At 52.0% G+C, this 25,944-nt stretch overlaps 1 protein-coding gene and 1 long non-coding RNA gene across 5 annotated transcripts in view; one reads left to right on the top strand and one right to left on the bottom strand.

Moving 5' to 3' along the window:
- The first annotated feature begins 2,067 nt into the window (after nucleotides 1-2,067).
- The window catches only part of RIMS3 (regulating synaptic membrane exocytosis 3), a 37,852-nt gene continuing 13,975 nt past the window's right edge, over nucleotides 2,068-25,944 (top strand). Inside the window, exons 1-3 of one of the 4 annotated variants that reach the window (XM_074334490.1) lie at nucleotides 2,069-2,394; nucleotides 17,558-17,734; nucleotides 21,888-22,135. In XM_074334490.1, the coding sequence (XP_074190591.1) occupies nucleotides 21,919-22,135 (217 nt within the window). In that variant the 5' untranslated portion in view covers nucleotides 2,069-2,394; nucleotides 17,558-17,734; nucleotides 21,888-21,918. Of the gene's footprint in view, nucleotides 2,395-15,804; nucleotides 15,930-17,557; nucleotides 17,735-21,887; nucleotides 22,136-25,944 lie in introns of those variants that run through there. The other 3 variants (XM_019737112.2, XM_074334491.1, XM_074334492.1) reach the window with 3 other exon arrangements.
- LOC141572079 (uncharacterized) lies at nucleotides 14,070-15,756 on the bottom strand. Its single transcript, XR_012497189.1, has 3 exons — nucleotides 15,332-15,756; nucleotides 14,783-15,181; nucleotides 14,070-14,569 (listed from the first exon to the last, which is right to left on the bottom strand). It is a non-coding gene; the product is annotated as an uncharacterized LOC141572079 (long non-coding RNA).

Here is a 25,944-nt window from a genome sequence, read left to right as displayed (position 1 = left end):
AGTTTTCATCAGATGTGCAAAGAGGCCAGGAGTCCAAACGGAGCCCCTGGTTTCCATGTCTCTGTGATGGGATGCCTCGCCTCACGTCTTGATTCCTCCCCTCTCTCTCCTGTCTTCACAAGCTCTGTTCACTGCATCCTTCACCTCCACCACTGTGCCAGCTACTTCCCAGGCCTCCTTCTTGTTCCCCCAATCTAATCCCTTTGTTGCTCCAGAGCAATTGTTCTACAATACAGACCTTAGTTCTAGACCTGATGGAGATTAGATAATAATAAAAGTTTAGTTAATACATTCATAAAATTGTGTGTCCCACCCTCTCATTCAGGGGTGTATCTTCACTGGTTGGCTCCAGGCTGCCTGGACCCAGGCCCACATCACCTTCTCTGGACAGCTCTGCCTTGAGAAGTGGGCTTCTTCCAGTATCCTAAGCCTGGAAACCCAGGGAAGGCCCACAGCTCCTGTGGTGACCAGCCGTAGGACCAGATGTGGGCTTTCCACACTGTTGGGTCTCAGTATACCCTTCTCATAGACGAGTTGAGAAAAGGGAAGAGATAGGGTGAGGGGTATGTAGACGATACAGCTAGCTATCCCAAGAGTGTCATTTAATCCCAATCATTTTCCTTTTCCCCACACCTTTCCACTCCCCATTCACATTTTAATCCACACCCTCACCAGCGAATGCTATTTGTTTTGCCTGCCTCCAGCAAACAATTGGGAAGGCAAATAAATACTAATAATATTGTCTCCTCTGTAAATGAGTGGAATTAAGAACACTGGAGTCCCAGAGCGGAACTGACCACCTAAGCAAGGTTAAACACAGCAAGATGGGGGCAGACATGACCCTCGTAGACACTTGATACAGCATCCTCCTCAGGTCCCAGTTGCCAAGGAACTCAGGACTCAGGGAACTCACTTGGAATTTCGTTTAGGCTGATGCTAAGTCCTACAGCAGGGCTTCTCAACCTTGGCACTATTGACATTTGGGGTCTGATAATTCTTAGGTGTGGCACTTTTCTATGCATTGGAAGATGTTTAGCAGCATCTCTCGTCTCTTTTCACTAGATGCAAGTAGCAATGCCCAGTTATGAAAACCAAAGACGTCTCCAGACATCACCAATGTATGACGGCAGGGAGAGGGGGGCAAAATCACCTCAAGTTGAAAACCACTGTTATAGGGCTGGCCTGGTGACTCACTCAGGTGGTTGGAGCTCCATGCTCCTAATGCCAAGGCTGCTGGTTCAATTCCCACATGGGCCAGTGCCAGATGGCTCAGTTGGTTGGAGCACGGGCTCTTCACCACAAGGTTGCCAGTTCAACTCCCGAAAGGAATGGTGGGCTGCGCCCTCTGTAACTAACAACGGCAACTGGACCTGGAGCTGAGCTGCGCCCTTCACAACTAAGACTGAAAGGACAACAACTTGACTTGGAAAAAGTCCTGGAAGTACACACTGTTACCCAATAAAGTCCTGTTTCCCTTCCCCAAATAAAAACAAAAACAAACAACAATAACAACAACAACAAAAACCACTGTTATAGCAGAAGAAGAGACGGCAGGGGAGGGAAGTCAACTTGGGTCTCAGGACAGGACACTCTCTACAACCTTATTATATAAAAGGGACATCATAAAGTCTTTTTCCTCATAGCAGACACTTGGGCAAGTCTTTTCTCCTCTCTGGCTTCAGTTTTTCTATCTGTAAATTGGATTTGGTGTTTGTAAGTCGATTCCCCTTCTCTCACCATGTAACGTTCCTGGTTCTGGTTCAGGGTGGGACAGGGGTACTGCGGTGCCAGTTAGGCGCCCCAAAGAAAAGGAGGGATGAGTATAGAGGATGTGGTGGAGAGAGGGGACCAGGTATGGAGCAGTAGGGTCCTAAGGTTGTGGAGAGGCTCGAGGCATCTTCTAGACCCTGCCCACTTCGAGCCTTATTAGCGTAGGTCGCAACCAACCAGGCAAACCCAGACTCTCCCTATTCCCCTAGGCCCCGCCCACCACTAAAGGTCCCGCCCGATTGACCCCGCCCCTCCAGTGACCCCTCCCACCAGACCTTGGCCCCGCCCCAGCAGGCCCCGCCTCCCTCTTCTCCTCCGGCCAGCCGGGGCTTGGGCTTTGCACCCGGCGGCGGCTGAGAACCGTGGACGTTGCACAGCCGGTAGCGCAGACGGGCGGAGCGGAGCTGCCCAGCCCGGTGACGGGCGATGCCCCCGTGAGCCTCTCTCGCCGCCCCTCCCCGCCCCGCGCCCCTATCGCCTCGGAGTCCGCCGCCCGCCTGGGACCGGGCCGCGCCTACTGCCGGGTCCGCGGGGCGGGGTCCCGGGGCAACACCTGCCCCGCCTTGCAGAGCCGCCTCGGCCAACCGAGACCCCTTCCTGTCTGAACCCCAGGCCCACCTACGGGTAAGTCTGTAGGCCTTGTTCACCTGGGAGTGGACGTGGGGAGGGGCTGCAGAGGTCTGGGGGAATCACCGGAGGAGGGAATGGGGGCTCCGGCCGGGAGGCGCCACGTAGGGAACTGTGCGTGCAGGGAGGGTCTGGGGGGCGGGGGCCCGGGGGATGAGCACAGTGTGTGTGATGACTCCGGGGCGGGGGCTAAGGTATGAAAGGGGAACATGGGGTTGTTTGGGGAAGCCTGGAAAATGAGTCTTGAGTTGTTTGCTGATGCTCAAAGCATCTGGGGCCCGGTCTTCAACAGCATTGCCTCGCATGGCATTTTTGGAAAGTGCTTAAAATCCCTCCTGGAAAGGGAGCTGGAAGGCAGCTTGCCTTCCTCCCTCCTGCCCGTGCCCTGGTTGAGAAGTGGTCACTGTCCTCTCAATGAGACACCACTGTGGTGCCTAGAGGACCCCTACTCCATGAAGGAAAAGGGGGGGTGCTCCTCCAGCCCTCGGATGGGAAGAGGGGGCTTCCGGGAAGCTGGGAAAGGCAGCTTGGACTCTCCAACGTGGAGAGTCCAGGGTGCAAGGAGACTTGGCAAGACCCTTGGTGAGCAACTTCCACACTCTCTCATTCAGGGGTGTATCTTCACTGGTTGGCTCCAGGCTGCCTGGACCCAGGCCCACATCACCTTCTCTGCACAGCTCTGCCTTGAGAAGTGGGCTTCTTCCAGTATCCTAAGCCTGGAAACCCAGGGAAGGCCCACAGCTCCTGTGGTCCTAGATGGGGTGAACAATGCCATACCCCAGGCCAGAGAACAGGGGTGCTGGCTGGCACTGCCACCTGGGGGCAGTTTGGATGTGGCCCTATAGGGCTGGGGAGCCTGGATGAATGTCAGTGACCAAGCTCAGCTCCAGGGGTGTTGTCTGGGTGTGGAGAGGAAGGCTGCTGCCTCTTTGATCCTATCCTCTGCCCATGATGACTTCTTAAGTTTAGGGTCCTTGGGTTTGGGGCCTGAAGTTGTGGGGAAAGGACTCTTCTGGGCTAGGCTTGGTCACCAGGGGGTTAACTAGCCAGCCCTACAGTTGCTGCCAGCCACCAATTAGTCTGTAATCAGGCAGCTGCCAACTGTCCCTGGGGGCATGTGGGCAACCTAATGGGGCATTCTCTTGGGGGGGGGGTTGAGGAAGGGGCCTGTGAAACCTGTGCTCAAACCAAGCACCATGCCCTTCAGAGCCTGTTTAGGACCCCAGACCCTTCCCCTGCCCTCTATGCCACGCTGTCTGGCTTAGGATCTGTAGCCCTGGGTTTCGACACCTACCTGACCCTCTGTAGGATGTGAAGCCCAGAATTGGACAAACTTGGCTTCAAACCCAGGTTGTGCCACTTTCTGGCTGTCGCCAGAAATCACTTCCCCTCTCCGAGCCTCCTTCAGTAAAACAGAACCACCTTTTAGGTCTGCTGGAGGGGAGAGTAAATAAAATGGTGGATTTGAGCTACTCAGCACAGTACGTGGCACTCAGGGAAACTCAGTAAGATAACTCACAATCAACTCCTGTGCCAAGGACTTGACAGGACAGGTAGGCAGGAGTCAGGTGCTGAGGACCCAGTAGGGACCAAGGTCCCTCCCTCTGGGCATGTGGTCTCATGGGCCAGGCACTGTCTCTATCTTATTATCTTTCCCTCCCATCTTGCTCACAGATACTTCTGGTCTCTGGACGTTAATTGGATTTCCTCTGTAGAACTCAGGGCTGAGCTGCTCCTTTCTGAGCTCCCGCAATCTCTAACTAGGTGCTAAGCTCTGTGGGGTCTGTCAGGGGTCTGGGTGATGTCTGCAGCTGCAACAGCAGCTGGCCCTTTAAGGAGGGACAAAAACAATTATCCTGCCTGGGCATTGCATCAGCTGGAGCCTGGAGGGTCCCTGGGGATGGAGGGGGCAGGCTGGTGGTTGATTTCATTAGTGCCATGTGAGAACTCTCACCCAAGTCTGCCCTACTCCCCAGCCGCAGCCTTCTCCCCCAGGCAGCAGCAGAGCCCCAGATACATTGCCCCCCCCCCGGAGCACCACCTTGGAGCACTCTGTCTGTGCACCCCCAGACCATGGCATGGGCCGTGGCAGAGGGGGAGATATAGGGAAGTGTCTCTCACACTGGTCTTTGGCCGACGGGGTGCAAGGTATGCCTCCTGTGCTGGTACTTTGCTGACAATGACAATGGGGGTACCTCCCCCATTAGTGTTTGGCTCACCTGGGGGTATTTCTCCCATTGTGGCATTTTGTTGACCCAGAGGACTGACTTCTCCACTGGCCTTTACACTGGTGTTTTGCTGACCCCACAGAGCAGTTGTGCTGCCGGGGGAGTTTGGGAGCTGAGGGCATGGGTGAGAAACAGTTGCTCTCTGGTTGGAGGTGAGCTGGTTGGGAACCGTGAGTCACAGGGGCAGAAAGGACACCAGGTACTTGGGTAGCAGACAGACATGGGTTCAAATGCCGCATACGCCACTTCCAGACTCTGTTATCATTTCAGGCAGGTGGTCTCAGACTCCTCTGGAAAACAGGAAGAATGTATACCTATACTGCCTCACGCCCATTTGGAAGGTGCTCAGGGGATTAAATGTACCAACAGGATGTACAGCACCCAGCCCAGGGCTGGCAGGGGAGGGTGCATACCGTGTGATGGTTCTCTTCCCTTTGTAAGTTTGGGCTCCTCACACATGGTGTTCAAAATGCCTGGATAAGAAAAGGGGGGTTCGGGAGGAGTAGAGAAAAGGGGAGAAAGAGCGCAGGGCCCCCCTGCCTCTGTTGAGGTGCATGCATTCAGATACCTGATGTGCTCACACACCCAAGCTCTGGGAGCCAGGCAGCCCCTGCCTCTGGGAGCCTACATTCTGGCCAGGAGACGGCCCAGAGCAGGTGACGTATGTTGAAAGGAGGGAGTCAGGGAGCCTAGGGTGACAAGGACTTGAGGAGACAAAGAAGAAGGGATGAGGAGAGGGAACAGTTTGTGCTAAAATAAAGCTTTGATGATGGTGAGAACAGGCCTGGGGTGGTAGGGGGAGGACAGCAGTAGTGGAGGGAGGAGAGAGAGTGGGCAGGCATCAGAACTCCCTGGTCTAGCAGGATACTAAAGATTTGGGAATGATGCTGAGGCCACCGGCAGCCCCTAAAGGGTTTTAAGCAGAGGAGGCAGGGTCCGATTTCCAGAGAGTGCGGGCTGGGGTCTCTGGCCCTCAGGCAGAACCTTCTCAGCAGTGACCTTTTGCCCTGTGTTACCCACTCCCCTGTGCAGCAGCCCTGATCCTCCGGGAGCTGGTTGTTTACACGGCTCATCCCAGGAGGGAGGGTGCCGGTCCCAGTCCCTCCAGTTCCCTCTCTCTGGGTCTTGTTGATGAAGTTCATCCCTTGGGGTCAGGTTCTCCCTGCGGAGCCAGAGGGCACGAGGCAAGCCTTTGGCACCAGCTGGCCTATATTCACATCCCAGGTCTGCAGTTCATGAGGTAGTGATTTCTGGCAAAGCACACTCCATCTCTGAGCCTCGGTGTCCTCGGCTATAAAATGGGTTGATGTTTTATCTTTCTATGGGAAGGATAAAATGAAATTCCAAATGGAAATCACAAAACCCTATCTCAATGTCAGTTAGCATTTTTACTCTATTGCAAGGGGGCTGATAACTACTCTGGCCAGGCCCAGGGCTGGCTGGGGGTGGGGTCAGGGCTGGTTTCATGAATGTGTTTGCACAGGTCCCTGCGCTTAGAAGGACCTCACACTGGGTTTAATGTGCTGCTGTCACCTTCTTGAAATTCTTAATAATTTTGAATAGGGGTCCTGCATTTCCATTTAGCACTGGGCCCTGCATGTTATATAGCCCCACAAATTGGGTGGGGGTAGGAAGAGGCAGGGAGGGACACAGACCTGCAAATAGTTCCCAAGTGGAGGAGGTATAAGGTGGAGGATGTGACTAACTGTCCCAAGGTGGGTGGGATGTTAATAATAGTAACATTTATTTAGTGCTTACTGTGTGCTAGGTTCTCTGCTAAGCACTTTACATACTCGTCTTCAAACAGCCCTACGAGGTTGGTACTATTATTATTTCCTTTGTACAGATGAGGACAGTGAAGTTTTGTTTCTTGACCAAAGGCACACAGCCATCAAGTGGCAGAGCTGGGATTCAAACCCAGGTTGTCTTACTGGAGAACATGTGCCTAGACCAGGGACATGAGGAGGGCGGCCCCCTGAGCTGGGTCAGAAGGATAACTTGGAGTTTGCAAAGGAGGAGGGTGTTGTGGGGAAGGAAGGGTTGTCTCAGCTGGGAAGTGCCTGTGCCAAGGCGTCATGCTTGGCCAGGAAAGGTGGAACCAAAGCCAGATGCCTCCCAGGGCTAAGGGAAGTACCCTTTGGATTTCATGGTTCTGCTTTTCCAAGCTCAGAGCTCCTGGTCATCTGTTCCCAGGCCCTGCTGCTACCATGATTCCTCAGAGCTGCCCCAGCCCCTTTTTCTTACTCTGTTGCACACTCCTCCCCCACTACCAGGTAAACCTCTTGACTTTAAATATCTCTTCTGGGCTCCAGACCTGCAGGTACAACTGCCTCTGGGCTGCATTTAGATGTCCCACGGTCAGCCTTAGGTCCAAACCCAGGTCCCCAGCTCTGCTTGCCAGCACCTGCTCTGCCTCCAATGTCCCCCGCTCATCCTGCCAACACCATCCACCCACTTGTTCAAGCTGGAAAGCTGGAAGTTATCCTGGACACCTCCCTCTCCCTCACCCCCACATCCCACAGCCGGTCCTATTAGTTCTCCTGAATCTCTCTTGAATCTGTCATCTCTCTCCCTGCCCACCGCCCCATTCCAGACCACCATTAGCTCTCACCTGGACTGCTGCGACAGCCTCCTAAACTGGTCTCCTTTGTTTCTGTTCTTGCCCCACTTCATTTCATTTTTCATAGTATAGCCAGAATGATCTTCTAAACATAAATGTATCATTTCCCTGCTTAAGATCCTTCCAAAACTTCTTGGAATAAAAACCAGCCTCTGATGTAATCTGCGAGGACCTGTGTAATCTGGTCCTTGCCCACCTTTTTGTGTCATCTTACACCATTGTCCCGCTCCCTCAGCTGCAGGACTTTCACACGTGTGCCCTCGTCCTGGAATGCACTCCTCCTTTTCCTGCAGACAGATACCAGCTTGAACCTCATTTCCACAGCAGAGCCTAAAAACTGGGAACTGGATACCGCCCTCCTCCGTAGGACCTTGTGCTTCTTCACGGCACTCACCACACTTGAATTGCTTTCTCCTCGTCTCTCTTTCTTGCTAAACTGTGAACTCTGTGGGGTCAGGAATCCCATTTAGCTCTGGCACGTAGTAGGTCTGCAGTGAGTTGTTCAGTGAGTGAAGGAATAGATGGATCAATGCTGCCACATCCTCACTGGCCTCCCTGCCTCCCTCCCGACCTGCCTTCTCTAGTCCTTTCTCATTCCAGCCTCAGAGCCATCTTTCTAAAACACAGAACTGACCTTTCACCCCCTGCTACTTAAAATACTTCAGTAGCTCCCCATTGCTGACAGGAAAGGCCTCAACTTCTTAGCATGGTATTCAAAGCCCTTTGTGATCTGCACCCCACTGCCTCATCTCTGCTCCCCCACCACACTTTGAACTCCCGGCAGTTCCTCTCACACATCAGCTGTTTTGTGCCTCTGTGCCTCTGCACTTGCTGTTCCCTGGGCCTGCAATGCCTCCCCACCCCTGCTTTGTCTCCCTGGAAAATGTCCTTTGTTCTTCAAAACCAGCTCAACTGCCACCTTTGCTATGAAGCCTTTGCGGAGCCCTTCTGCCCCCTTGCCCGGGCAGAGTTAGCCCACGTCCCCTAGCCACATCTGTGCAGAGTCTACGTCACTTCCTCGTCTCCCGTTAAACTGAGCTCCTCCAGTGCAGGCACAGTGATTATTTTTCTCAAGGATTGTTCATCTTTGTATCCAGCTCCCAGCTTCTCCACTGTCTTAATTAGCTCTTTGCTTGTATACAGAAACCCACTCAAGCCAGCCTCAGTAATACAGAAGGGTTTATTACGAGGACATAAGGGATTCCTAGGAACGGCGGGACAGAAAAGTTGTGAGCTTCTGGGAAAAGGGGCGTGTAGGCCAGGAAAAATTGGAGCAGCTGTTCTCTGCAATTTGCCGGCCACCTTCACCTTTCTGTCTCCACAGACTCGGTTTGCTCTGCTTTTCCTGAGGCTGGGCCCCCTATAGTTCCTGTATTGTGTCCCTCCGTTCTAGCTACATTCCGAGCTAGAACCCAGGGCTTGACAGATCCAAGTCCCGACTTCCAGGAGAAGGTCTGATTGGCTCTGAGAGGGTCAGGTGCCCACCCTGGTCCAATCAACTACAGCCTGCTGGGAAGGATCACAAAGTCAGATACGTAAACATGGCTCTTGATCCCCTCAGAGAAAGTGGGGGTCTTTGTTACCAGGCCAAAAGCACTTCAAAAGACGTCTGCTAGAATCCTTAGAGTACCAGGGTGGGCCTGGCCCCCAACCTTCCTTCTGGACAGCATGTGGAGGAAATGGACTGGGCATTGTGTCTTAAAGGGGAGTCTTTTCCTGGGGCGGTATTGCCCAGAGCAGGCTCTGAAGAACCTGTCAGATGTCATTCAGAGTCCTGAGCAGAGAGATTGGGAGCTGAGACCCTGAGTTTTCTAACTTCTCTTTGGAGTGGTGAGAGAGGGAGGAGGAGGGCATGAGCAGTCGGAACAGTTCTCCCACTAAACTCCTATTTATCCGCTAAGACTTAGCTCATTTCCTTTCCTCAGTGAAGAACCATGCCATACCTACCCTCCCTTCCCCCAACCAGTCATTCTTTACCTGCATTAATTCTATTCTTTGTACTTTCCTAGTAATAAACATTTTTGAGCACTTATTTAGTGCCAGACACTATGCACATACTTATTTAATTTAATCCGCATACCCTATGAGATAGACACTATTATTATTCCCATTTTATAGACCAGGAAAATGAGGTTCTGAGAGGTGACATTACAAGCTAGGGACACACAACAGTGTGACTCCAGAGTACAAGCTCTTAACCTCATTCACTTGCCTAGTGGCCTTTCAGGATTGTGAGGGCCTAAGGGGAGGTAACTGAACACCATCCTCCCTCCACTCCCCACTGCCTAGATGGGCCAGCCCAGAGCAAGGGCTCCTGAGTGTGGGACAGACGGATGCAGGTAGAGTGGAAGAGGCATCTGGGTGGGAGTTGAGGGTCTCCTACTCATGGACCAATCCTGTCTAGCTGCATGACTCTGGAAAAGTCCCTTAACCTTCCAGAGCCTCAGTTTTCTCATTTAAAAATCGGGATGATAATTCCTGCTATAAGTCTAGTATTAGATGGTAGGTGTAGGGACAATTTGTAAATAGGAAAGAATTGAGAAATTTCTAAGGATTGTTATTACCAGAATGGACTGTGGCAATAGAGTGCCAGCTGGCCCAAGCTCCTGCAGGAGGCGGGCAAGCCTAGAGCTTCCCAACGTGGAGAGTGGTACCTTCACTGACCTGAGATGACTTTCAGTGGCTCGTGGACCTGCCATTACATAGCACTGGCTCTCAGAGTGAGAAAGTTTGTTCCCTTTTAACTCTATCAAATCCACGTTTGTCCCAGGGAGAACGTGTCAGTGTAGTGTTAGTGTCTCTTAAACAACTTTCCAATATTTGCTGCCCTCCCCTTTTTAACAGCGATCTTGACTGACAGGTCCATATAACTACATTTTACTACTGTATTTAACTGTCATATTCTACTTATTAAAAGTGATACTGGCTTTCTGTTTATAGTAGTAACACAAAGTTTCCACTTAAAATAAATGCATTTCAGTGAAAAGTGTAAATTTCTAAATAAATAAATAATGAGCACCTCAGAAGTATGTAGATTTGGCAGACATCATCGAGGGGCACACAGTGTTATGTAGATAATGCAAAACTGGGAGATGGTATGGGGATGGCAGAGCTATGGACCACTGGCCTAGATAATCTTTACGGTCCCTTCCATCTACCTGGAAAATTGGGAGTCTCTCCCTGCTTCCCTCTCCTCACCTTGTGCCCTGGTTTGGCTTTTTTCCGAGAATCCTGCCATGGTTGTCCTGTAGACAGGAGAATTTGTGCCACTGTCCCCTCAGCCTGCTTGAGGTGGGGGTTGGCTCTTGGAGTCGGGGTGTCTGGATGGGGGTAGGGTGTCCCCTCTTCTATGCGGCAGGGCTCGGGCACTCCTGCAGGGGCAGGAGTGCAGGCTCCACCGTTCTCCTGGTCTCCATGCACCACGGGGCAGGGCCTCCCAGAGGCTTGGATGCCCAGGGTGCACTCGGGCTGTGGGGGGTGCGAGACTGTCCCCGGAGCCTCGTGCCCCAGAACTTGGGGCCCAGGGACAGCGAAGCCAGGAGGCTTTTGGGTCTCAAAGGTCCCCTTTCACCTGCTCCCCCGTTTTCTACTTCTTTGTGTTGCTGACTGCCTGTTCCTAGGAGTTGGACATCAACCCCAGGAGGCCTCAGAGGACCCAGGATTCATCCAAAGGGCCCACGACCTGCCTGCCCCTTCCCCAGTCCCATGTCCACAGTGGGAGGAAAGGCTTTGGCTCCAGGAGGGTGGAGAGCCGGGGTAGTGTGGGGCGTGTGCTTGTGTATCCGAGATGCATGTCTGAGGGTCTCTGTGAAGGCATGCTGTGTGTACATGTGCATGTGTGTGAGTTTCAGTTTGTGTGTATGTATGTGTGCGATGTGTGTGTGTCCGTGGTGAATGTAGCTCTGAGCAATATGTCTGGGTGTCTCTGAGAGCATGTGTATGTATGTGTGGGTGTGCGTGGACATGCGTGCGTATGTGGGGCATGTGATGTGTGTGTCTGGTAAAAGCATCTTCGCATCATGTCTAAGGAGGGAGTTTTTGTGCAGCGTGTGTGGCAGGGTGTCTTGTGTCTGTGTGTGATGTGCATGTGGGTCTGTGGTGAATGCATCTTTATGTAATGTGTTTGTGAGGCGTATGGTGTGTGTGTGTGTGTGTGTGTGTGTGTGTGTGTCTAGGTGGCTTGTTTGCTGGGTGTGGTGTGTGCCTGTTGTTTGTGTATATCGTCGTATTTGTACAGCGCGTGTCTGGCTATGTGGTGTGTCAGAGTGGCTGCATGAAGATGTGTGGTGTGCACGCGGGTCTTTGTGCTCTGGAAAGGGATGGAGGGGACAGGGAGAGGGCTGGGAATGCAGAATGCATTGAGGGCGGCATCTATTTGGCCTGGGGATGCGAGTGTGCTGAGTTCCCGAGGAGGGTCCCCAGGGCTGGTGGCGGGCGTGGGTGGCGCCTTCCGGCTTGGCGCGGAGCTGGTAACCGGAGCCCCTTCCCCCATGAAATATTGATCCGGCCTAGCGGTGGCCCTGGCAAAAAAGCTGGGCAGGCCGGGAGCGAGCCACGGCTGGCCGCTGTCCTTGGTGCTGTTGTGTCTCCCTAGACCGCGGCATCGGCGCTCAGGCTGGGGTGAGGCAGGGAGGAGAAGACTTCTCCATCTACCAGCACCCTCAGCGGAGCCCCTGCCTCTGAGGGTGAGCTAGCCTGTCTCTACCGCCTGTCTGTCAGTTCTGCCACCCCATCTAGAAAGAGGGAACAGGGACCAAATGGGTATTTTGTTGAGATCCAGTATTCCCCAGAGCTAGCGTGAGCATACAGCTGGGTTTACCTGGGACAGTCCTAATTTACACCTGTGGTCTATGTGTGATTGTTAGTAGTGCCTTTGCTCACTCTCAAAATAGTCCCAGTGGGATGATAAAGTATGTGCTCCCCAGCAATAGAGCTTTGCTTCGAAGACCTTTTCCCCCACCTTCTCTGCCCTGGGGGTTCTGCAGCCATGTGGGTGTGCAAATGCCATGTGTATGTTTGGGTGGGGGCATTGTCATGCTTACGCTTGGGTTGAGCTTGAGTAAATGGTCGGGAGCCCAGGATTCTTGGGATACTGCTGCAGCTCAGACCCTCCCCGGGGGATCTAGCCCCCTTCTCTACCAGTCCAAATTCTGCTTTCCATTTAAGCTGTGCTCTTTTTCAGGCCTGGGCTTCCCCTGCCCCCCTAGGAGAGAGTCAGGGTACCCCCCACCCCTGGCCTCCCTCCTGAATCCTGGGCTGGGCAGGCCTGTCCTTGGTCTCAGTGTCAGGGTGTGGTAAGGCCTTCAGGCTGTATTCATGGCGTCTTCTCTGAGTTCTCTTACTTTCAGTCGCCAATTCACCGTCCTTCAGTGGATTCCATTTTCCTCCTACCCCTAACTGTGAGTATTACCTCTCGCCCTTTCCTCCCTCTGTACTCCTTTCTGGGTGTTCTCCTTCCTTTCCATATCCCACTTTCCCCTCTGGGGAACATGCCCAAATCCTGCTCACTCACATTGCTCTTCTGAGCACCAGTGAGTCTGCTTACCTGCCCAACAACTCAATGTGGGAGTTGCGGTATTATCTCAGACTTATCACATCTAAAATGGGGACTCATCTGCCCCTTAAGCCAACTTTTTCCTCTGGGACCATAGGCTCTGTTGATGGCACTTCTCAGCCCCTACCCTTCCTGTAAGTCCCCTTGGATTCTATTTTATTTGCTCTCCTCAACCTTGTCCCATCACTAACTCCAGGCAGCCCTCCCTGGACTTCTGGTCTGCCTTTCCTCTCCACGTGTACTACCTGCAGCAGTGCAGCCCTTCTTACCTGCCTCTTGACTGCTCTTCTTGCTGTCAGGCTTTCTTCTAATTCTGTACTCAGTGTCAAATTGATCTCTATAAAATATTACATCTAAGTCATGTCAGATTTCACTCCCTTCAGGATTAAAGCCAAGCCTCTTAGCCCTGCATTCAGAGCCCTTCGTTGGCTGTGCCAAGCCTATCTTTTCCAGCCTTCTTCCCACAGTCAACTAACCTCCTGCTCCAACTGTACTGCTCTATTTACCAGCCTCTGAACATAGACTTTTCTCTCTGGACCGTCCCATCTACCTTTTGAGTTGCTCTGCAGTGCATTCCTCGTGATGCCTTTTCTGGTGTCCCCGTCCTGAAGTGTCTACTCCTTCTGCAGAACAACCAGAATATGTTATCTTTACCTCTCAGTGCTTCAGGGTGGTTTGTGGACCAGCAGCATGGGAGATTGTTAGAAATGCAGAATCCCAGGCTCTACCTGGGACCCATGGAATCAGAATTTGCATTTCAACAAGATCCCCAGGTAATTTTTGTGCACATTTAAGTTTGAGAAGCACTGGACACTGCATTCATGGAGGGCAGGGGCTTGCCTTCTGCCAGGGTGGGTCGTGTTCTCAAGTGCCAAGTCTAGCAGCCTGTCAGGTGATAGGTGCCACATCTGACCAGATCTCATGACAGGTAGTGGATGGTAGAGATGGCTGAGAAGCATGCACACCCTGCCCGGACCCTTTCCACCTGGAATCTATGTCCCACAAGGCCCCAAAGCTCAAACTCCGTAAATCTGACTCCAGAAAGCACTCTAGCAACACAAGGAGGAATCAATTAATCAGTAAAAAAAGGAGTTATCAAGCATAGAGAAGAAGTTTTCCCTTTTCATAATACAGTGGTATAATGCCTGTTATTTTCATGTATGTTTTGCAAAGAAAAATATGTATTTTAATTTTTCTTTATAACATTAATACAGTTTCTAAAGTGGTAACTTTAGAAAATGCAGTATTTCACATGAAAATAAAAACGACTCACAATTCTACTCTCCAGCTGTAAATACCAATAATTTTATGTTTGTTTTAGATCACCATTCATTCAATAAATATTCACAAAGCTTACTCTGTGCCAGACTCGGGCCAGGCCCTGGGGATTCAGGTGAAGAAGATGGCATGGTTCCTGTTTCCAAGCAGCTCACAGCCGGGGGCACATCGGTTAGGAACATCCGTGCATTCGGCTCCCAGGGAAGCTGTAATAAAGCGCCACAGACTGGATGGCTTAAACAGCAGAAATTTATTTTCTCACAGTCCTGGATGCTCGATGTCCAAAATCAAGGTGTTGGCAGGGTTGGCTCCTTCGGAGAGCTCTGAGGGAGACTCTGTTCCACGGTTCTTTCCTGGATTCTGGTGACATCGGGCCATCCTCGGCATCCCTTGGCTTGTTGCTGCATCACTCCAGTCTCTGCCTCCATCGTTGCATGGCATTCTCTCTATGCGTCTCTGTCTTCACAAGGCCATCTTCTCAGGGCACCAGTCCTATTGGATTAAGGACCCACTCTCCTCAGTATGACCTCACCTTAGCTAATCACATCTGCAATGACCCTATTCTGAGGTCATATTCTGAGATGCTAGGGTTAGAACCTCAACATATCTTTTTTTGTGGGGACACAGTTCAACTCATAACAGGCAGAGACAGTACAGAGTCTGGGGGAGCATGACAGGAGACTAACCTTGTCTGGGAAGACTCACCTAGGAAACGACATTCACACTGGAACTGAGCAATCAGTAGGGACCAGCCAGGCAAAGGTGGCATGACAGATGGATCCAGGGGCCACAGAACATGAGGGTGGGTTGGAGAAGAGCATTTCAGGCAGTTTTGAGGAATGAAAAGAAGGCCAGTGTGACAGGATTACAGAGAAGGGGCCGGAGCGTGGGGTGAGCTGGGTCCCCGGCTCGTGGGTCTCAGTGAGGGGGTTTTACTTCCTTCCAAAGGCAAAGGGGCGCTACAGGAGGCTGTCACGCAGGAGTGATTCATTCTGCTTTGTGAGCTGTCTCTTCAGAAGACGGAGCTGTCTGAGGGCTGTGTGGTTCCTCTGTGTCCCCAGTTCTGATGGCAGATGCATGGCCCTGTCCTCAGGAGTGCCCTGGCTGAGAGAAGACACATGGCAGCCCTGTCCAAAGAAGGAAGGCATGGCTATGCCCCCAGCAGTTCCTAGTCTGACGGGAGAGGACAAGCCCTGCCCTCAGGAACCTTGTTCTGAACAGGAAAGGGCTCATCCAGCTCTGGGTCTGACTTACCCTTCGGTGTCCTGAGTCCTTGGAGTCTGGGGGACACAGGTTTGGGCCTGGCCAGCCCACTCCTTGAGGACTATATGAGAATGTGGTCAGGGCAAGTGCATGTCCCATGTGGGTCTGAGGCCAGGGGCGCCAATCCTGGGAGAGACAAGGCGCTAGGCCTTGCAGGGGCCATCTCCTCAGCACTCTACTGTCTTCAAGGGATGTCTGGATATTGCCTTCTTATGCAGGACTTTGCCTAGCTAGCGCTTAACCCGGCCCTTACCACACCCTCACAGGCCCTCTCCGTAACTGTGTGTGATGGGAGACAGCTCCCCTGCCCAAAGCTGGCTGTCCTCCCTTGCCTGGGCTGGGTGGGCCAGACTGGGTGGAGGAGAAGTGGGTCAGCTCGGTAGCCATGGTGACAGCAGCTGCTCCCTGCCAGCCTTCTCATCTCCTCACCACAAACCTCACCGATGAGCTCCTTTGTCCGGCCTTCCGGGATGGGGGCCGGGAGAGTGAGATTGGGGGCTGGAGCATGTATGAGTGTGTGTGTGCGAGCTCACACGCACCTGCTCAGAGCTGGTGTGTGTGCCTCAGCCAAGGGAACCCACAGATCCAGGTAAGACACTTCCCAGTTCCCTGCGCACTGAAGAGAGGGGACTCTTCCTGCCTCTCTGGGCTTGTCAGGGGCCAAGGGGAGGGTGTGCGTGTGAGTGTGTATGATTGTGTGAAGGCCTGAGCCTGTCCGTGTGGCTGCTTCTGTGTGCCTTTGTGGGGATGAGGACCTTGAAGGGGTGTGTGCATATCTCTGTACACATGTGATTGTGTCTTTAAGCGTGTATCATCTGTGTGAGTCTGTATGGTGTGTGATGACACATTTGAAATTCTGTGCCCTGTGTCTCTCCATGTGCGTGTGTGAGAGCCTGCTTTGGGGGACATAAAGGTTGCAGAACAGAAAAGGAGCTGGCACAGTGTTCCCCACTGGGTGTGCTCCTTCTGCCCAGCCTACCAGCCTTCCCTGTCACCCACCCGTGTGTCCCTGAGGGGGAAAAAGAAAGGCTCCAAACAAGGGAAACCTTCTCCCCTCCTGTGGATGCAGGCACTGGCCTCTGACATGGGCACAGAGTGGCATGGGTGATATGATGGACAGCCCTGGTGCTGGATCGGGGTCAGGGCTGGGGTCTCAAATGCCAGGCTCAGCAGCCAGCGAGGGGCCGGGAGACGAGATGCTGGAAAGAAAGAGCACAGCCTCACATGGCAGCTCCCACCCCACCGGAGAGGTGCCCAGCCCCGGATCCCACACTCCCACACTTCCTGTGGGCTCTGGGTGGGAGCACCCAGGGCTGGAGTGGAAGGTGGTCCCTTGGATCTCTGAGCCTTCTCACAAAGTGTTTGCACCTGGTATGCAGTCCGGACCAACAAGCATTAACACATGTATCGTCCTTCACTGTTTACAAAGTCACCATTATGAGCAGTAATAATGCAGCTGCCCAACTGAGCATGTACCAATCCTTATTTTGTACTGTTTCATCTAAGAATCCTCAGGCTGTCATCATTCTTCCCGTTTTAGACACAAGGCATGGTAGGCTGGGTTTGTTAAGGAGATGGCCCTGTCTCATATAGCTTGTAAGTGGCAGATCTAGGTTTTGCACTAAGTCTGTCTGCCTCCTAAGCCTGTGTTTTTAATCACTATGCTTTCCTGCTCCTCAGTATCTGGCCAGGGAACCCTGGAGGGTCAGGCTGGGTCCAGGTGGCCAGTAGACTCATCTTATAGCAGAGGGATGGAGGTTCAGAGAAGCTGAGTGGCTTGCTCAGGGTCACATGGCTGGGATGGAGCCAGGAGCCCCCCGCACCCCCCCCACACACACACTCCTGACTACTGGGCATGTCACAGAGTGTCTGGGGAGGGACACGGCTCCATTAATCGGGGAGGACAGAGGAAGGAAGAATAGGGCCTGGAGCTCCTTAGAATTTGGACCTGGATGAGTCGTCCCTCGTATGTTTAAAAGTTGTGGGTGGGGCCTCAGCACAAGCGACTTGACATCAATGTTCCTAAAGACAGATTAGGGGAGCCAGGAGCTTGGACAATGTTATGGAGGAGGAGACAGCAAAATAGAGACTTGAAATGATTTGCTCAAGGTCACACAGTTATCTCCAATTCTATCTTTTTACTTTACAAACTACTGGCAGTCTTGGAGGGCAGACGTCTTCTTTAGCTCCTCTCTAAGCGCCCCCGTTTCCTTCCAGACTCTCGTCACGTCACCTCCTCCTGGGAGCTACCCTGATTGCCTTCACCTCCTTTCTTGAAACCTGGTGTCTCAGCGGAAGTTAACTGAGGCCTCCTGTCGGTGTCCTAGGGGAGTGCTGTTGGGAAGGCACAGCCCCCTGTGATGCGGAACCCCACGCTCAGATTCATCAACTTTGGTGAGTTTGGGTTTTCTTTAAGATGAGATGTGAGGAGGAAGCACTGACAGGTGAAGTGGAAGCTGGGAGTTAGGAGATGGGCTGGTGCTCTGGTTTTGTCACCAACTTCCTGTGTGACACTGGTGTGTCTCTTTCACATGCTGGCCCTTGGGCTCAGGCTAGAACAGGGATGGCAAATCAGTTTTAACTCCTCAGCTGCTTCTCATCAGTTGGTGCTAGAGCACAGTGTTGAGAGGGATTGTGAGGTTAAATCTGCCTCAATGGGAAAGAGATGGATTAGTGATGTCTGCTGTGGGTAGAGGATGGGGAGAAGTGGTAAGAATGTATTTGCCATCCCTTCTGGCCTAACAGTCCATCACCCTGTGACAGGCTCCGTGGTCTTCCCTATTGAAAGTGTGGGTGGCTCGGTTCATCTTAGGTTTTTGGATGTTCTCATTGACTCAAAAAGAGCTCATCATCTGGTTAGACACTTAGTCAAAGGGACCCAGGTCCTTAGTGGACTGGCAGAGCTCTGAGACCTGCTGTTATCAGGGTTCAGGAGAGGGTGTGGGGAACCTTTGAGGTACCCCAAGGTAGAGGCCAAATATTGAGGGCAAGAAAGAAAACACTAAGCTTGTTCCTTGGGGAGCTTGGAAGGTATCTGCTGGCATGGAGCTTTGGCAGGAGTGGGGGCAGTGGCTTCCTCCCTGGGGGGTAAATCTGAGCTGCAGTCACAGATGCTATTGAGCCATACAGCGGGATCAGGAGGTCCCTGTGACCCAGTGAGGTCGGGGCAGAGTTCCTTTCCTTGGGGTGATCTGAACTTGGCTAGGAAAGGGACAGTCCTGCTCAGAGGCAGGAAATTGTTGAAGTGACTTTTGTGGAAAGATGTAGTTCACTTAATAATCTTTGAGAACAACCAGAATGTGAGGTGCTGTGTGCTGTGTCCTGCCAGCCTCTTACCACTCTGCCCCCCTCTCTTTCTGCTGCCCCTTTCCTATCCCTGTGGTCTGATGGCTCTGGGGTTGCTGTGCAGTAGGACTTCCCTCCACATAAGGGCCAGGTGGCTGGCTCTGTCTGTCTCTCTGTCTTGCCCTTCTTGAGCTAGACTGGCTGCCAGAGAAGCAACTAGAGCCCCACTTCTGAGCCTGCCACTGAAGTATGTATTCATACTTTCCTAGCCTTTGCTTTCCACAGAGATCACCTATACTCTTTTGTTTTATATGCAGATGAGGCAACTAAGGCCCAGAGAAGGTGACGCAAGGGATCTGTATGCATTCTAATCCCACCTCCTGAGTCTTAACACGTTGCGTACGGCGGGGTTTAAATCCCTCGTGAAGATTCTCGTGATCCGTACGCAATGTGTTAACTCTCCCAGACTGCCTCCCCAGGACTCCTATGCCAGGGGTCAGCCCTGAGACCTGTGGGTACAGGGTTTTGGGTTTGGCTCCTCCTACCTCCTTCAGGTTGGCCAGACAGGCTGGGTGCTCCCAGGCATTTATCAGCTCTCCAGGCCCCTGGGTAGTTAGAGATGAGAAAGTGGCTCTGGATGGTGCAGAGTCCTGGATGTCAAACCATCTGCTTGTCAGTTCTATTCATTATTCATGAGGAAACATGAGACCCTGGGTTGGCAGGGTCAGAAATTTTGTCCCTTACCCTCTTCTCTTCTTGTCCCCTGGGAGTGCCGTTCTTGAGCTTCCTATGGGCTGGCTACTCGGGGGGAGGGCTTGCTGCTCCAGGTGTGTTCTGGGTGGGAGCTCTGTTTCTCCTCAGATGCGCTCGCCAGCTGTGGGAACGTGGGCCTGAGAAGCTTTCCTCATAGTAGATGCTTCCTTATACTTTATCCAAAGAGCCCAGAGACCAGGGCAAAGCCTAAGCAGGAGGGGTGGGCCTACTTCTTTGGGTGAGTTCTGGGTTGAAGGGGCAAGGGTGGCACAGTGTGTTTGTCTCTTTGTGGAAACAGGAGACCTGGGTTTGAGTCCAGGCCTTGCTACTTCTTAGCTGAGGAGGATGGATGAGACCTTGACATCTCTGAGACTCAATTTTCTCATCTGTGACATGGAGATAACTACACACCTCACAGAAATACTTTCAAGAGTAAGTTAGGCTTACACTGTAGCAGATTCAAAGTATCAGATAAGCACTCTCCCACCATCCACCAAAAAACCATGCAGATGCCCACCTCCCCCACACACAAACTGGCACTAGAATTGGAAAGTAAAGAGAAGAGATCATCATAGGCCCAAGTCCAGGGGACTTTCCATTAGCTGCAAGGTTGATGGGGGATGGACGGAGAAATACAATCCGGGGCTCTGCACACATCACAGGGTGAACGAGAACAGTCCAGACAACCACAAAGAAGGCAAAATACAGCTTTGACTCATCCCCACTGTCAGCCTTAATTCACCAGCCCTGCAGGAGCCACACTGCCCAGGAGACCAGGAGGCTATTCTTGGCCGTCTGGGGACTGTCTCCCTCATTAGCTGGAGGGGGGCCTTCCCTTTCCCACCCCTTTCTAAGTCCTTTTGAAAAGTTGGATTTCCTCAGGGTGATAGGCCTAAGGGCAGAGGGTCAAACAAAGTGCCCTGAGCCCTGGGATAGAGAGCTGCCCTGGGCAAAGCACTGTGGGCCAGGACAGAGCCAGGAAGGGCTAGGTGCAGACCATGTGGGGTGGCAGTCTCTCTGATACTTGGCCCGAGTATCAGACTTTCAGCCAAGCTGTAGGGCCAATAGCCGGAGATCCCACCTCTTTACAACACAGAGCATACATTCCTGCTGCCTGACTCTCCCAGAGTGGCTACCAACGCCCTCTGTCCACTTCCCTAGCACTCATGGGAACTATCATTAAATATTTAATTGCATAATTAGTTATTTACTATCTGTCTCTCCTCCTGGACTGGAGGCTTTAGGAGGGCAGGATGAACTTGGCCTGGCTCACTGTTGTATCTTTGGCATTCAGTATAGGCCTTGGAATTTTAGGGGCTTAAATATTTGTTGAATGCAGTTAATGGGGGAGAATCAATTTGTGTACTTTGGAAAGGAATTTGGCAATATATTTCAAGCATCAAAAAAATGTTTATGGCCTCAATATCAGGTAGGATACTTTTGGATGGAACAGAGAATCCTGATTCAAACTGGCTTAAGCAAAGGGAAATACATTGTCTCACATAATGGGAAGGCCAGAGAAAGGCAGGTTTCAGGGTGGCCCAAGGTCCTTTCTGTCTCTGTGCTACGCTGCCCTCAGAAGCACTGGCTTCATCCTTGGGCTGGACCCTCTCAAGGGGGAGGAGTCTTGAGGGACGGAGGTGGTGGATTGAGAAAGAGACAGAGAGAAGAAAGCTGAACCTGATCTAAGCGGTAACTATTGAAATATTTAAGTCAGTTATGCTACCTCCACACAATGGACCATTATGGTGGCATTAAAACATGTATACAAAGTGTTCATGACATTGGGAAATGCTTGTGATATAACGTTAAATGAAAAATACAAGGATATAAAATTGTATTTGTAGTATGAGTTCAATTATTTTTTAAAAATGCCTAAAAAAGAGAATAGGAGGAAATAGGTTAGAATGCTTGTGGTGGCTGCCTCTCAGTAGTGCAATTAAGGGTGATTTTTGCCCGCTTTTTTATCCTTTTCTGTACCATCCCTTTCAAGCAGGAGGACCCCTGCCACAGTGTGCACAGGCTGGAGCCAGTTTTGTCCTCCCTGTTCTTGTTGGCTATGAAAATAACAGTCGCTAACGCTGATTGAATATTTACTCTATGCCTCACACTGGTCTAGGCACTTTCATATGCACTGATTTAATCCCTACAGTGATCCAATGAGGTAAGTGCTGTTATTTCTTGCTTTGCTGAGGCATTCACTGAACCCCCAAGATGTTTGGTCACAAGGTCACACAGCTAGTGTGTAGAGGCCTTTGGAATTCAAGACTGGGCCATACGATTCCTTTGTCTTTACCACCAAACCAGGTCACTTGCCAGGGCGGCCATGTGCCAATAAGAAAGTTCAATTTATTGATCCTGTTTTTATAGTTATTTGTTCATTGACTCCTCACAACCTCAGAGAGGCCAAGTGACTTGCCCAAGGTCACATAGCTAGGAAGTGGTGACTGCAGTAGAGTGGCCCTGGGGTCTGATGTGGGACCCCCTTGTCTCTTCATCTCCCCCACAGAGTTGTCTGAGGCCCTGCTGCTCCTTGGACCATGTTTAACGGAGAGCCGAGTCCGGCCTCAGCCCCAGGCCCCAGGAATGTGGTTCGGAGCTCCAGCATCAGTGGCGAAATCTGCGGATCCCAGCAGGCTGGGAGTGGGGCAGGAACCACCACTGCCAAGAAGCGGCGCAGCAGCCTTGGGGCCAAGATGGTGGCCATTGTGGGCCTGACCCAGTGGAGCAAGAGCACGCTCCAGCTCCCCCAGCCTGGTGAGGGCGTATGGGACACCCAGGGGCTGGGCGGAGCCCCTTGCAGTGACAGGGCACCTGGTGACTCCTTATGGGTACACACGCCCACACCCACAAACACTTGTGTAGTGTCTACCATGTACCAGGCACTGTTCTGGGCGTATGTGTTCTGACTCGCTGAGTCCTCATGTAACTCTATGAGGCAGATACTAAAGCACAGAGAAGTAAGATGCCTCAAACTACATAGCTAGTAGGTGGTGGATCCTAGACTCAAACCCTAGTGATTGGGCTTCCAAATTCATTACCATTCCCGAGCTGCTAACCATTGCACTCTGCTGCCTCCATGCACAAACTTACACACTAATCAGCAAGTATTTAGTAAACAGCCGTCGTGTCCCTGGCACTGTGCTAAGTGACACAGCTTCACAGACACACACATACATAAGATTCAGTCTCACCTGTAATCTCTGAGTTTCCTAAGTACAAAGAGCCACACAAGTGTCATTACACAGTCACACACGTACATTACAAAGTCACAAGAGAGACATACACAAAGACACACCCCTTGCACAGTTATGTAAATAGCATGCACCGTCGCTCAGGTAAGCCACTGCCCTCCCGCCAGGAAGGGATAGTACAGTCATGCACCATAGGTGGTCGCACATAACTCCAGTTGGACAAATCGCATGAACACAGTCCTCAGATCCAGACAGACCCAGATCACAGAAGCACCATTAAACATGCACCCCCATGGACCCTGGTCACAGAAACACGTGGCACCTGTGAACACACATGCTTCATGAAAAACCACATTCACACACCTTAACAGCTATATCCTGATAAATATATTATACTTTCTCAGATACCTAGTTATGGAATCCCTGTTATGCTCAGACAGGTGGGTGACCAACCTGGTGACACAGCCACACCTGGATGGACCCCACATCACAGGAGGCATCAGCCCTCCCCACCAAGACCTCCTTTGTGGCATCAGCCTAGACACCAGCTGGTTGTGTATTAAAATCGCTTCCTGCTTATTTTGTTCAGCGTAACAACTTCCCCAGGAAACCTTCAAATAAGCAGCTGGATGGGGGTGGTGAGGGGGCGGGGGCACCGGAGGATCTGGGGAGAATGCTCATCGAGACTCCCAGTTGGGGCTGGGGGTGGGGGACTTTTCCAGGCCTTAAAATAGATTTTTACAAAGCCCTCCACAGGAGCACGTGGGATGGTCTTTTCTAGCACTCAAGCTGCAGTGTGGTTTGTGGCTCAAGGAAGTGCTAAATGGGGAAGGGGCTTGTGGTTATCAGTTTGTCAGCATGGGCATAGCCTCTGTGAATATGCATTGTAGGTCTGACACTAGGGAGTCAGGAAGATGGGGACCTAGAGATCCAGGAGTTATGCTGGGACAGGACCAAGGGGTGTGATTAAGGTTGGGGGATTAAGATCAAAGAGGTGTTGGGCTTCAGGAGACCAAGCCCTACTGATCTCTGGCTGAGTCAGCTTCAGACCCAAAGGCTTCTTTGTGCCCCAAGTAATTTGGAGGGACAGGTCCAAGGCCAGGTTCTGCCTGGGGCTGTCCACCTACCTACACTCCAATCAGCAGGCAGGGATTGGAGTGGACACTAGGGAGACCTCTGGCCTCCAGGGGAGACGAGTGATGACGGGGCTTCTGGGTCACTTGTCTCTGTGGTGTGCGGGGCGCAGCTGAAGGCCTGGCGCCAAGCCAGGGACATTGTCCAGCTGCCCTTCTAACGAAAGGTCTCTATGAATCATCCAAGCACCAAATGTCAGAGCAGTAAGGGCCCCTTGAGATCATCTAGTGTGATGTATTCATTTTATCGATGAGGCTGAAGAGAAGGCACTTTCCTGAAGTACAACCTCAAGGTGGCTTTCGGAGTCACACCCTGTCACTTACTAGCTGGGTGACTCAGGCAAGTTACTTCACCTCTCTGAGCTTGCCTCCTTCTTTGACACTAAGGGCAATAATACATGCCTTGCAGAGTTGTTCGGGGGATTAAATGAGATAGGGGATGCAAAGGTACGCAGGCTTGTACAGCCTTGTTATTACCCATGGTCACACAGTAGGGAAAAAAAACAACCCTGAGTTCTCTGGCCTTCACAGCACTGCCCCTTGCTTGCAACATACTCCTCTCCCATCTATAATTCCTTGGCCCCATTTTTTTCTCCTAGGCCTTGAGGTTGCCAGTGTCCCACCTTGGAGCCCCGTCCTGGGTGGGAGAGGGATGTATAGGGCTGACTCACCGTGAGCATCGGCCATGGAAATTCTGTTCTGGCAAAAGGTCTCAGTAAAGTATCCGCTGCTGTCCTCAGGCGCGATGGCTCAGTTCCCTGCAGGGCTAGGCTGTGTGAAATGGGGAGGAATTCCTCCCCGGACCCAGTCTTCTGGGCACTGGATCTGCCTTCCCAGGGGCCTCCTTCCTCCTAGTTTATCCATACCTTACATTGGCTTGAGCTCTGCCCATTCCCTCTTCTCTGTTTCAAAGTCTGCACCAGTCTTCCTTCTAGTTCTCCAGTCTCCTGCCTGCCCCTTCTAGTTTATTCCTCACATTGCCCTAGAGTGGCTTCCAAAAACTTACCCTGAAACTTTAGAGGACTAGTCCTGGCTCTAAACTCCTCATGGCACCTTGGGAAAGTCACTTTCCCATTGGGCCTGTTTCCTCGGTAAAATAGAGCTAAAAACACTCTCCCAGTTTCCTTCTAGATCTAACATTCTCTAAGTTGTGGGAGCAGTGAGGAGGGTGGTCAGGGCATTGGGGTCCCAGGACACAGGTAGCTTCTGGCCTAGCCTTAGGCTGTGTCCACATGGGGCCATCTAGGGCTGTCCCAGCCCCAGCCCAAATGGAGCTCCTCTTTTCAGTACCAAGGACAGCAGCTCCTCCTTCCTGGGCTCTTAGGCTCTGGGTCAGGATGGGGAGAGGGCTCAGGATTATTCCAGGAGATGCCATGAGGAGTGCTGTTGGGAGCTGTAATTGCCTCTCCCTTGGATGTGGTAGGACAGACAGGATGGTTCCTGGAGTCTTTCACTCTGCAGGGACCACAGAATCATTGCAAGCAAGTTGGCCTGGTTCTGTAGCGAAAGGGGCTACATAGTTACTTCCCAGATCAACAGTATTTAGAGACTGGACAGGTATGACATACTAGAGGAAATTTCTCTAAGATTACAATACGTTTCTCCCAACCCAGAAGACATGTAATTTAATCTCTGCTGAATCACATCTCAAACCAATGTGGACTTGGTGGACGGGAGTGAGAAGTAGCACATCCGTAGATGGGGAGTCAGTGGGCCTGGGGTATAGCCCCAGGCTATGGATGCCTGCACCTCAGGCTCCGCATCTGTGAAATGACAGGAGCAGAGGGCTAGCCAAGATGTCTCTAACATTTCAGGATTCTGTGACTCCTCTACCCACACTGGCTTGGACAGTTCTGATCAAAGAAGGTAAAATTTTCTCCTAAAGGGGTGAAAGCTTTCCCAGGCTCTAGAAGATCCTGTGGTCAGGGTTCAGCTCCGGGTATGTGTTGGGAGGGTGGGGGGGATTTGAGTGTAGGGAGGGTAAAGTGCAGCTCCCACAGACCCCTCTGTCTGCTCACTGAGTTAGAGGGGATTGGCAGTGAGGAGCCAGGGACAGGGCAAGTCCCCTGACACCCACAATTACTGCCAGCCCTCTGTGTGTGGTGGGTCACACACCAGGGTTTGCATCTCTGTGTGTGATTGAGTGGATGGGTTCCACTCCCAAGTGTTATTGGGTGAAGGTCACATTTATATGGCAGAGTATGTCGTGTGTGTACATGACTAAAACCTGGTAGGACCA

Source organism: Rhinolophus sinicus, linkage group LG06 (assembly GCF_036562045.2).
Source record: "Rhinolophus sinicus isolate RSC01 linkage group LG06, ASM3656204v1, whole genome shotgun sequence".
NCBI lineage: Eukaryota > Metazoa > Chordata > Mammalia > Chiroptera > Rhinolophidae > Rhinolophus > Rhinolophus sinicus.
Note: the sequence above shows the minus strand (reverse complement) of the source record. Positions and strands in the feature narration are given on the sequence as shown.